This window comes from Elgaria multicarinata, chromosome 8 (assembly GCF_023053635.1).
Source record: "Elgaria multicarinata webbii isolate HBS135686 ecotype San Diego chromosome 8, rElgMul1.1.pri, whole genome shotgun sequence".
Lineage (NCBI taxonomy): Eukaryota > Metazoa > Chordata > Lepidosauria > Squamata > Anguidae > Elgaria > Elgaria multicarinata.
In genome coordinates, this window is record NC_086178.1 from 52,926,719 (window position 1) to 52,939,080 (window position 12,362).

The 12,362-nt window shown below is 41.1% G+C and overlaps 1 protein-coding gene across 1 annotated transcript in view; it reads left to right on the plus strand.

The window, feature by feature from the left end:
• The first annotated feature begins 8,266 nt into the window (after positions 1-8,266).
• INPP5D (inositol polyphosphate-5-phosphatase D) overlaps positions 8,267-12,362 on the plus strand; it is an 84,590-nt gene continuing 80,494 nt past the window's right edge. Inside the window, exon 1 of the mRNA XM_063132395.1 lies at positions 8,267-8,498. Within this exon, the coding sequence (XP_062988465.1) occupies positions 8,365-8,498 (134 nt within the window). The 5' untranslated portion in view covers positions 8,267-8,364. The remainder of the gene's footprint in view (positions 8,499-12,362) is intronic.

Below are 12,362 nucleotides of genomic sequence, written 5' to 3' on the forward strand. Positions count from 1 at the left end.
ACACCAGCCATTTATTCTGGGATAATATCAAGGTCATCCCTACTGCGCCACATGGCATTCACCTACTTCCACAGTGATCTAGGGACGACCCCTCAGTTACCCAGGAATATCACCGACTGCTTTTGCCATGGTTTTTCAGCTCTCTCGCAACAATCCTGAAGTTTGCAGCTGGTGTGCCCCCCCTTCCCGAAGCTGTTGCTGTTTGGTGTGAGTTCCCGGCTCGGCAAACAGCTAACCTGCTGTCAGGGGAGTGTCCAGAAGTTTCGGACGTGTGTGGGAGTGGGCAGCTGCCATTTTCGGCACAATTTTTGATTGGCTATTGGTTTGTTTTGGCGCCGATCATGTGTATTTTTAAAAAACAGAAACATATCGATGCGCAGAAGCGCTTCTTCAACACAGTACCTATCCCCCCTGCGTTTCTGTGTATTTGCGCTGGTGCGCATCTCAGAGAAGTTATTAAAAAAACAATTCCATGTTTAGTACCCATCTGTCCAGTCCTGCCCACTTCTCCCGAAACACCTTCAGAAGAGCCATCATGGGGTGCAAGTCCTCCCGCAACACCTCTCCTTTACTCCTGGGAAACTTCCCTTGTATGTGCCCTGTGAGGAATTATCTTGGAACCTGGAAACCCACGATCCCCCCTCCCCCCTCTCGAAAGGGCTCTAGGTGTAGATGAGCTGGGTTAAAATAAATAGAGGAAGGAATAATAGCCATACTGTGGTAGGAGTCTACTACCGACCACCCAACGAAGGAGAAGATGTGGAGGACGCTTTTGAAAGTAAATTGCAAACATGTCAGGAAAGTATGAAGTAGTAGTAACAGGGGACATTAATTACCCTGATATATACGTATCTGTTAGGGGACTAAAACTGCCAAGCATAATCTCTCCAGAAAATTCCTGACCTGCTTTGCTGACAACTTTCTGCTTTAGAGGGTGGAGGAAAGAACGAGGGGATCAGTCATTCTTGGCTTGATTCTGACCAATAGGGAAGAATTAGTTGATGAGGTGAAAGTAGCTGGAGCTTTCCATGTAATTCCTGAGTTTTTGATTTTAAGGGAAATTAAAGCTTAAACATGTACCTTGGTCTTCAGGATAGTTGATTTTAATAAACTCAGAGCAATGATAAATAGGATTCGATGGCAGGAAAACCTAACAGGGATGTGAATTCCTAAAAAAGGAGATATTAAAGGTGTAATCAGAAACAATCCCAATGAGGAAAAGAAATGGAAGACCACATGAGAAGCCAGTGCAGCTACACAAACAGCTGAGCAATGATCTGAAAATCTAAAAGGACACATATAAACAGGTAGAAGGAGGGACAAGTTACCAAGAAAGTGTTCAGGGAGATAGCCTGGAACTGAAGACATGGGGCCAGGAAGGCTAAAGCTCAGAATGAGCTGAGGTTGGTGAGGGATGCTAAGAAAAACAGAAAAGAGCTCTTTCAGGTATGTTCAAAGGAGGACAAAAATAATAGAAGACCAGCTGCTCAGTGATGGCAAAATGCTGACAGCCAAATCCAGATGAATTGTATCCTAGGATGTTCAAGGTGCTAGTGGATGGACTCTCAGAACCTCTATTGACTTTTAGAAATCCTGGAGAACGAGTGATGTAGCAGAGGACTGGAGGAGGGCAAGTGTTGTCATTTCTTCAAAAAAGAAGATCCAGGGAGTCTGTCAATCTGACATCAATAACTGGAAAGATTCTAGAGTACATTATAAAGTGCTAAATCTGTAGTCACCATGACACTAATGCAGTGAGCACTGGAAGCCAGCATTGATTTATCACAAATAAGTCCTGCTAGGCTAATCTTACTTCATTTTTTTGATTAGGTAATTTCCTTAATAGATCATAGAAATGCTGTAAACATAATATATTTTGACTTCAGCAAGGCATTTGACAAAATACCCCACGATATTCTGATTATTAACTTAGTTAAGTGTGGGCTGGTTGGCACTACTACTAGGTGGATCCACAGCTGGCTGAAAAAACATACTCAAAGAATGCTCAACAATTGTTCCTCATCAAAGGAGAGAGGTATTGAGTGGGATGCCACAGGGTTCGGTCCTCTGTCCTGTACTCTTCAACATTTTCATTAAAGAGGTGGAAGATGAGGTAGTGGACAATGCTTATCAGATTTGCAGAAGATACAAAATTGGGTGGGATAGCTAATACCCTAGAAGACCAAAATGAAATCCAAAATAACCTTGATAGGTTAGAAAACTGGGCAGAAAATAACGAAAATTTGACAAAGACAAGTGCAAAGTTCTTCATTTAGCAAAGAGAAATCAAATGCACACGTATAAGATGGGGGATACCTGGCTTGATAATAGTACGTAAGACAAAGATCTTGGAGTCGTAGTTGATCATAAGGTGAATGTGAGTCAGTAGTGTGGTGTGGCTGCAAAAATTTAATTTTTTTTAGATTGCATCAATAGGAGTATAGTTTCTAAATCATGGAAAGTAATAATTTCACTCTGTTCTGCACTAGTCAGACCTTTCCTTGAATACTGTGTCTAGTTGTAAACACTATACTTTAAGAAGCATTCATATGAATTGGAATAGGTTCAGAGAATACTTTCAGCTGGATTCCTGCACTGAGCGGAGGGTTGGGCTTGATGAGCAAATTTCCAATAAGAATTTAAACTTATCTATACCAGATGTAAAAAGCAACAACCATTAATATCACAAAAAGAGCAAATCTTATTTATCAGCTTAACTAAATTTACCAGTAACTTTAAATAGATGTCCACTCTATCTTATTTAATGCTTTCTTAGAATCAATAAAATAAAGTTGGTGTAACTTTCAGTAGCATTGCAATACTGTGTCAATTAATTACTCTTCTGATGTCAAATAGCCTTCTTTGCCTAATAAATAGCCTTCCTTACCTAATAAAAACACCTTGATCTATAGGATATTTCATTATTGATAACCTGGTTTAATCTTTAATAACCAGGTAATTTTAATCCTTATTTCAGTATTCCCTCTAAGATCACCATCAAGCTATGGTACAAGCCTGTAGGATAGTATATTGAAGTAGGCTGAAAGTTCAAATCTTCAAACTTTCTACTAATATTCACTATGTGTGCATAAGAGTAGCAAAATTATTTGGAAAATGGGGGTTGGCAGCAGTGGCAGCATTTTGTTTTCAACTGGCGGCCACTATTTTATTTCTCAGAATGCCCTGGATGTAGTGGTGTCTCCCTATTGGTTAGACTGTGGCTAACATTTTCCCCAGAGTACTCCAGAACAATGCTGCATCTGGAAAACTAAAATGGCAGCCGCCAAGGTAAGCTTCAAAGAATGTTTTTGTGCTCTGAGGGGGCTTGAGCTGGGAGAGGATGTAGGGTCCCTCCCCTATATTGTGGTCCTGTTTCAGGAGTTGTTGTGTCAGATTGCTTTGTACTTTGTACTTCTACTTCTCAGTCAGTAGGGGTAAGCTTCTGTATCTTTTACACAAATGGCATCACTCAGTTCTATGGCACCTCCATTTAGATCTCTCAACAGCTTCTTCCTCTCTCCTCCTCCTCATTTTAAAACAAGAAGGGGGTTATCTTTGGCTGACCAGAAGTTTAGTCATAGCTCATTGTTTCTTCTGGCTACCATCTGCTCTGTTTGTCAAGCAGCACAGCTGCAGAGGAGTTGTTTAGTTCCTGTCACTGTGCTAGAGATGGCAATCAGCTGTCAGCCCACAATACGTCCAGTGAAGACATCTTAGGCATTAAGGGATAAAGTGTGGGAGTGGGATGCAGCCAGCTAGAAAATACAAATATACACTGAATATGTCTTTTGAGGGAAAACACATATTTAAATCTGCATGAAAATAACTCATTAGATATGTATTTTGAGTTTGATTTTTTAAAGCAGTTTAATATGGAAATGGAACAGAAGAGAATTATAGGTGAAAATCTGTGAAAGTGACACAGACATTAAAAGAGTGGATTTACCATCCACTTATATAGGGATGAGGGAGAAATTTGTTTTTAGTACAAACCAATGTAATTCGCACTACCTGAACTAATACACGAACAAAAACACAATTATCCTTTGTTTTTCGCACTTCTCCAAATTTTGTGATGCAGTTCTCTAATCAAAATGTGTCTATGCATTAAGGAAAATTGCATAGCAAAATGTGTACATTAGGGGAAATTGCTTGCACAAAAAATTGCTTGTACAAAAAATGTATGAAAATGTGCACAAAGCGCATATACATTTTTGCGCACAATTTTTTGTGCAGTTTGCAAATATATTTGCAAATACATTTGCAAACTGTTGTGGAAACAGGATGAAATGAACTTGTGCATGAAAAAAAAATGTTAATGATATGGAAAGCAAAACAGGCAGATTTGTCCATCCCTAATTAGTAAGGACTGAACTAGTCATATGCATGCTGTGCTAAAGTTAGTTTTCCAGTTTCTAAAACACTGATATGAATATAGCTTTTTGTCCTAGTTTGGGCTGACTTGAGTTCATCATCAGTGAGCACAATCAGCTCAGTCATTGGCAAAGCTGCTTTAAAGACACATGGCCTGATTGAAACTGCAGCTGAGAAAGTTGTGAGAATAGGCCCTATCTATCTTAGAAACGAGTTCTATAATGCTCCTGGTATATCACTTATATTGAAATAAATGTGCAACAAAGAATACCATAAGGCTATATAGCTTCAGTAACAATAGACTTATTTGTTCATCGCTGCTATTCTGTTTAAATCTTTATATATCCTTGCTATATGGAAGCAACATGATGGCATTGCACTTTGCTTCTTGGAACTATGCTGTTGCTGTCAGCTACAGAAACTGCAGGAACCGGAACTGTAAGAGGTCCTGAGCAGCTGACACATCCATTCTCAGGATGCAGAATAACTGAGACTATACAACTATGCAAAGGTGGTGTGTGTGTGTGTGTGTGTGTGTGTGTGTGTGTGAGAGAGAGAGAGAGAGAGAGAGAGAGAGAGAGAGAGAGAGTTCTCCATAATTCCTCAAGCATACAGTTCTGATGTACAGAACACCCCCAGCATTCTTAAAGTTAACGTTAATTTATGCTGTGGAACCATGGTTTAAAACACTTGGGACAAAGTCTTTGGTACAACTGCTATCCATTTCATACAGGAAACCACAGATTTTACAGTTATACAAATTATATTGACCTGCCAACCTCCTTGCCAAGAATAGCACTTTGATTAGAAAAACAACACTCCTGTAGCATATCTGCATAACACATTTGACAAGGATAATTTTGCACAGTGTCTTGGTTTATCCAACAGCCTTATTGACACATGGAACAGGAAAGGGGACAAGGTGGGACCCCTTGAACTTCCCAGGGACAATCTGAGGTGATGATGAGCATTAACACTTCACCATCCCTGGGGTTTTTCTACCAGTGATAAGAACCTCTCAAATTAAAAATGGTTTTATAAACCTCTGCCAGTTATAGATGAGTTGGAAGGGGCCTACAAGGCCATCGATCCCAACCCCCAGCTCAATGCAGGAATGACACCAGGGCTGCATGGTCCGCAGTACTGAAGGCCTAAAAGGGTCAATAAGTGACTGTTTCCCATCTCAGCCTCTAGGTCAGTGTTGGGGAACCTCTTTCAGCCTGAAGGCCAAATTCCAAAGCTCCTGGGCTGCATTCCTAGTGGTAGGCGGAGCCAACGACAAAAAATAAAAAGGCAAAAAGTCTGAGGTAAAAATATCAGCATATTTTAGTTTAAAGCTCTTACAGCCATAACTAAGCCTTAGGAGAGGCATTTCAACCTTTTAGAACACGGGGAAAGTTGTACAAAAGCGAGGGACCCAACAAATGATCAGTGGTTAGGGAAAAGGGAGTGGGGCTGTGGGAAGGGGGCATGGCCACCTGGGGGACTGGATTTAGCCCCCAGACCTGAGGTTCTGTAACCCTGATCTAGGTGAAGGATAGGGAAACTGTTTGGCCCAGGGGACAGATTAGCACTCAAGAATCCTCCCATGGTTACATACCTGAAGTGGGCGTGGTCAGATTCTAAAGGCCACCCCACTCTCATCCACCCACCCATGCACTCCCACCCATGCACACCCACACACTTCTTTCTTCAGGAACCATTCCTTCGAGGCACTCAAGGTGCCTCGAAGCAGCAGCTCCCAAAGGAGCCAGTTCTGTGCACCCCTTGCGTTTCCCATTAGGGAAGGTGAGGGAAATGCCAAGCCTGCAGGAACCACCACTTCAAGGCATTTTAGGCACTTCAAAGCAGCAGCTCCTGGGGGGTGGGACCAGTTCCATGCAGGCACTCTTTGGAGAGGGGCTTCAGGGAAGGAAAGGGCTTAGGCAGATTGTGTGATAAAAGCCTCATCTGGAAGCATCCCTCATGTAAGGCAGCTTCATGTGCATGGATATGGAACAGTAGCTATAGGGCATTTGCTTCCCGTGTATAATTAATATTTATGCATGTCAAACTTCCACTTGGCTAAAAAACAAATCAGGCAGCCTGAAATATAAGGAACTTACCCAAAGGGATCGAAAAATGTTAAAGAACACTAATAATTTTTTCAAAGCTCTGGGCCAGGTTGAGAGGTAAGGGCGTCCATGCAGTGCTGGTGACAGACTGATCCATTAGACCTAATTTCCCAATAGGGTGACAAGAGGGTAGAGAACTAAGTCTTCAGTAAGTAATAGTTTAATCATGACAATAGCATCTTCTTAACATATGCAATCAACAAAGCACAAGTTCCCAACCCAAAGCAGAAAATCAACTCTCATGTCTGTCCTGTTGTAACATATTTAGGGCAATCCGTAATGGTCATACAGAACCAGAAGCTCCTGAGACTGCCCTGAACGATCAGCCTTGACCAATATGTAAAGTAAGGGTGGAGGAATCCATATATTTTGGTTTCTCTCCATTTCACATTTTTCCAGCCTTAAGTTTGGTTTGTCCAAAACTTTGAGGTGTTTTTTTAAAGTTTGCATGAAAGTTCAAAAGCATTTCTTCTGAACATTACTCCTGATCCATGTATTTTTTTGTGCATGTTTCCCTAATATACACATTTTTTGCATGCAGTTTTGCTAATATGTTTTTTTAATGTTATTTTCGGTAATATACCCATCTTTGTGCGCATTTTGTGGTGGGGAGCACACTGCAAAATTTGGAGAACTGCGAATTTGGAAGGATTTCAGTTTGCAGTGGTTTGAAAATGTAAAATTATGTAAATTAGCATTAAAATGTGAATGGAACAAATTTCTCCCCCATTTCTTTGTTCCATTGTGAATGGTACAAAGATCCCACACTATTTTCAGGAGAAGGACAAGTATCATTAGCCACATTTTTTCCATAAATACACCTAAAGTGGTTTATTAAACTTTTTCTTCCCTCTTGACTTATGATGGTTCACAGTAGCAAAGTTTGGGAATCCCTAATATCTAGTACAATGGTGTACTGGAGTATTAACAAACCATTGGCCCCGGTCAGACAACACGCTAAACTAGGGTGACCATATGAAAAGGAGGACAGGGCTCCTGTATCTTTAACAGTTGCATAGAAAAGGGAATTTCAGCAGGTGTCATTTGTATATATGGAGAACCTGCTGGTGAAATTCCCTCTTCATCACAACAGTTAAAATGCAGGAGCTATACTAGAGTGACCAGATTTAAAAGAGGGCAGGGCACCTGCAGCTTTAACTGTTGGGATGAAGAGGAAATTTCACCAGGTTCTCCATAAATACAAATGACACCTGCTGAAATGCCCTTTTCAATACAACTGTTAAAGATACAGGAACCTTGTCATCCTTTTTATATGGTCACCCTACGCTAAACCATGCTGCTTAACCACAAAATGGTAATGGAATGCATTAAGGTTAATACATTTCGTTAACCATTTTGTGGTTAAGCAGCTTGGTTTAGCGTGTTGTCTGAACGGGACCATTGTCTGGTAAGTTAGAGATGACCAAAGACAGAGAGATAAGCACGGTGAAGGGGGTAGGGAAGATAGAAGAGTGCTACATTTATTTAGAGTCAGATTTGTTTTTGGGCAATGCACAGAGTATAAACTGTACCCATCAGATTTGTGCAGTGTTGGGAGAGAAAGACTAGGATGGGTTTCCATCTACTATGGGGACTGCAGTTGCACAGAGAGAGTGAATGGGGAGCTGTGCATGGCATGTGTTTCTCGCTCTGAGTTAGTTGCTTTCTATGAGGAAGTTCTCAGCTCTGTTTCCTTTCCCTCTCTGCACCATTAAAACAGGAAGTTGAATGAGCAGCAGCTGCTGAGCACCGCACACAGACAGTTCTGGGATCTCGCACAGTCACCAGCTGGGTGGTAACTGCTATTTAAAATTAAACTCTGCTTTTATTTTATTTTGGAACGGGTTCCCCCCTCCCCGTCACCACAAACCAAGACATGGACCAGTGCTGGTACCACGGAACCATCACCCGTTCAAGAGCTGAGGACCTGCTCTCTAAAATTGGAAAGGATGGTAGCTTCCTTGTCCGGGCCAGTGAGTCTATCCCCTCTGCATACGCCCTCTGTTTGCTGTAAGTATAGCTCTTCTTGCCTTCCACTGTACTCAGACACTCCTGTGCCTTCTTAGCTAAAACAGAGAAGGAAAGCTACACATATTGCAAAAGTGTGATCTATTCTCCCTGTACATGACTAATGATGACGCCTGCGTTCAGTTATAGAACTTTGCAATAAAAGTTCTATAACTGAAACTAAAAGTCCTTGCATTTATGACTAGCATTACAGAATAAACTACCTGTAAAAAGCTAGTATTTAACAAGTGTCTAGGGAGACAGAGGCAACAGAGTATTTTTCCTAAAATGATGTGAATAGCAATAGGGTATTGTTTTGTTTGTTGCACCTGTCTTCTATTTCTTTTTTAAAATGCTTCTATTCATCCATTTGGTCACAGTTTGGAACCCACCAGTTTTCTTAGTAAGTGTCTGAGTTGTTGATATAGCTACAAAGGCTGCAATGTGTTATATGCGGGGCCGGTCTGGAAACTTCAGCTGGTCCAAAACAGGGCAGCAAGATTGTTGACAGGGACTGGCCAGCAAGATCATATTATGCCAGTACTTTTCCTGCTGCCAGTCCGTTTCTGGGCCTGAATCAAGGTGCTGGTATTAATATTTAAAGCTGTAAACAGTTTGGGACCAGGTTATCTGAAGGATTGTCTCCTCCCATATGTACCTGCCCGGCCCCTAAGATCGTCCTCAGGGGTCTGTATTTGGGAGCCCCTGCAAAAGGCGAGTGGCTACAGGAAGTGGGCCTTTTCTGCTGTGGCACCCCAGCTGTGGAATGAGCTCCTTAGAGAAGTTTGCCTGGTGCCTATGCTGTACTCTTCTCGCCACCAGGTGAAGACCTTTTTATTTGCCCAGGCATTTTAGCATTCTAGTCTTTTAGTTCTAATGTTTTAAATCTGTGTTTTAAATCTCTGCATTGCTCTTAGGTTTTATTCTGGTTATAATGTTATATTGTAGTTTTAAGTTTTTATATTTGATATTTTTTTTATTCTTATGGTTTTAATTTTTGTGAACTGCCAAGAGAGCTGTGTCTATTGGGCAGTATAGAAATATAGTAAATAAATAAATAAAAATTATGCAGAAGGATTACTAAAACATGCTGGTTTTCTGAATAATGTTCAGATACCACTGTGTTGCTTTTCTTTCGGGTTGCTGGGAAATGCCTGAGAGAAACATCCTTTACCTCAGTACCACAAATTTATGTATTGTGGAAATCAGTGATATGAATTGTGCAACTCACTAGTGCAAGCTCTGTCACACATGTGAAGTAGTAAGAACCAGCAAGAACTGAAGCATTGAAATGTCACTCCCCAAAACTAGAACTACATAGACAGGTCTTTCCAAGGCCAAGGCCATGAGTGTACAAGAAAGGCGAAATACAATTTTACACAAAGGTTAAATATGGCAAACTTCAAAAGATTTGGATTAAATGTTTCAATTTTAAGCATCTTCAAATTTTGCTTGAAAAAAAAAACAAGGTTAAAAGGATATAATTTTTTAAAGTAAATCTTAAGGGTTGTTGATCCATTTTGAGGCACATGATGTTCCAGATGAACTTGTTAGCTTCGGTATTTTTACAGTTTATATTTATCCATCATCCCTAAATCCAGTATGCTGGATTTGGTGATTCTAAAACAATACAGTGATGTGGGGAGGGGGAGAGATCTAATTATGCAAATAAATATAATATTTGAATTCTTACAAGCAAATTTAAATCCATCCCTACATTTATTTTAGCTCCACTCTATAGTGGGATTGCTTATAGGAGGACTGAAAGAAGATTGGAGATAGAGGGCAAATTTAGCACCCTAATGCTTAGGAAGCATTTCCCTTGATGTGCTCACTAACTGCTTAATTCCAATTATAAAGCTCTGAAATTTGGTGTATTAAATGAGGGAAACTGATATCTCCCTCTCTGCTTGCCCTGACCTAGATGCTTTGTATTTCAATGGGTATTTGATTTCCGGATTGGAGAGGTGTCTGGAAAGGTCTTGGAGCAAATTATGGTAGTCCTATTGGAATCTCCTTCCCTCCCTTCAAATCCCTAGATCCAAATCCTCTAGGGTGTGAAGCTATGCAGTCTAATGTCTATTCGTTGTGGTTGCTGTCATTCATTTCCAAGAGCCTGCCCTTTTGCACTCCTGGCATTAGCTAATGGGGAGGTAGGGGGAAGTGAAATCGAATAAATGGCTGAAGACTCAGGATGTGTCTGCGCTATGTTCTGTGGATCTGTTTTGTTTTTGGTGCCCCTCCGTGCAGTTTCACTTTTTAAAGATAGTTTGGTAAGCTGCCTTGTGGATCGTTTCCCTTTAAGGGGAGAGGTGGCCAAAAATATTGAAATAAAATAAATCTGAAGGGCATTCATTGTCACAGGCCCACCATCAAGATCAGTTTGACTGATAGCGCTAGAAATAGGGCCTTTTTGATAATGGTGCCATATTTGCAGACCTCCCTTCCAGGGGGCATACATATGAATTCAAAACCTATTTAAAAGCTATTTGTTTGATGTGCTTGTAGTTCAGATATTCTTACTTTAGCTTTATCGTTGTAACGAGGTAATGTTAGTTTTGTTCAGTGTTTCTAATTATATACATGAGCTGCCTTGGGAAGGCTTTGCCCTGAAAGATGGCACAGAAATATTCCATTTTAAAAAGGAAAGCTGGGCTTAAGAACGTAAGAAGAGCCATGCTGGATCAGACCAAGATTCCATCTAGTAGTCCAGCATTCTGTTCACACTGTGGCCAACCAGCTGCCCACAGGAAACCCACAAGCAGGACATGAGTGCAATAATATCCTCAGCTACCGTGCTTGGGTGTCACAGCACAACTACAGCCATGCACTGAAACAAAAAATTCTTGTCAAGAGATGAAAAAAATGAGGGCCTAAATTAGCATTTTAAATGCACATATAGGTTACACAATATAAGATTATAATTTACAAATTGCCTGAAATATCAATGCTTCTTGGCATTGAGAGGCCCAACTTGTGATCTGTTTAAAAACTTGATTCATGGAACAATCTCTTACTGGGATCCTGAAATTCTGAAGGGTGTATAGTAGACATCAAGTCATTCCGGTTCTTGAAATTCTAGAAAGTAAATTATACCCTCAGATTCTGCACAGATGCAAACATGGCCAGGTGTTCTACAGGAGGCAGTCCTCTATTTTGGAGAGCTGCCACAGGACTGTCCTCTGTTTGAAGGTGTCCTCTATTTGAGGAGCTGTCCAATCCAAGTCTGGTTTAAAGTCAAAGAACCATAACAAGGGGAAAGCGGAGGCCTTGAAGTTGGCCATCAACAGTTAGTACCTGGACAGTAGACTGAGCAGGCACACAGGTCACTTAGCCAGTTTTCTCCACTGTCATAGAATCATAGAATAGTAGAGTTGGAAGGGGCCTATAAGGTCATCGAATCCAGCCCCCTGCTCAATGCAGGAATCCATCTTAAAGCATGCCTGGCAGATGGCTGTCCAGCTGCCACTTGAAGGCCTCTATTGTGGGGGAGTCCATGACCTCCCTAGGTTATTGGTTCCATTGTCGTACTGCTCTAACCGCCAGGACGTTTTTCCTGATGTCCAGCCGGAATTGGGCTTCCTTGAGATGTCTTGTATTTCTATTTAAATAGCAGTTATTATTTCTAAATTAGCACCGATACTTATAAATTTGCATGTGTAAATATTATGCAAATCAGTGTCCATTTTGAGGGAGGGGGCAGTGTGTAAGTAGCCACTCTATAGATGTGTGGGCTGAAGCTTTTGATGGCCTTTTTGAGTTGCAACCATTTCAGTCAAAACAAATTCTAAATGCAATTTTAGATACCCGAAGGAGTGACCCTCAAGCTTTATTATCGCCTAATGGCAGCAGTGGGGGTGGGTGGGT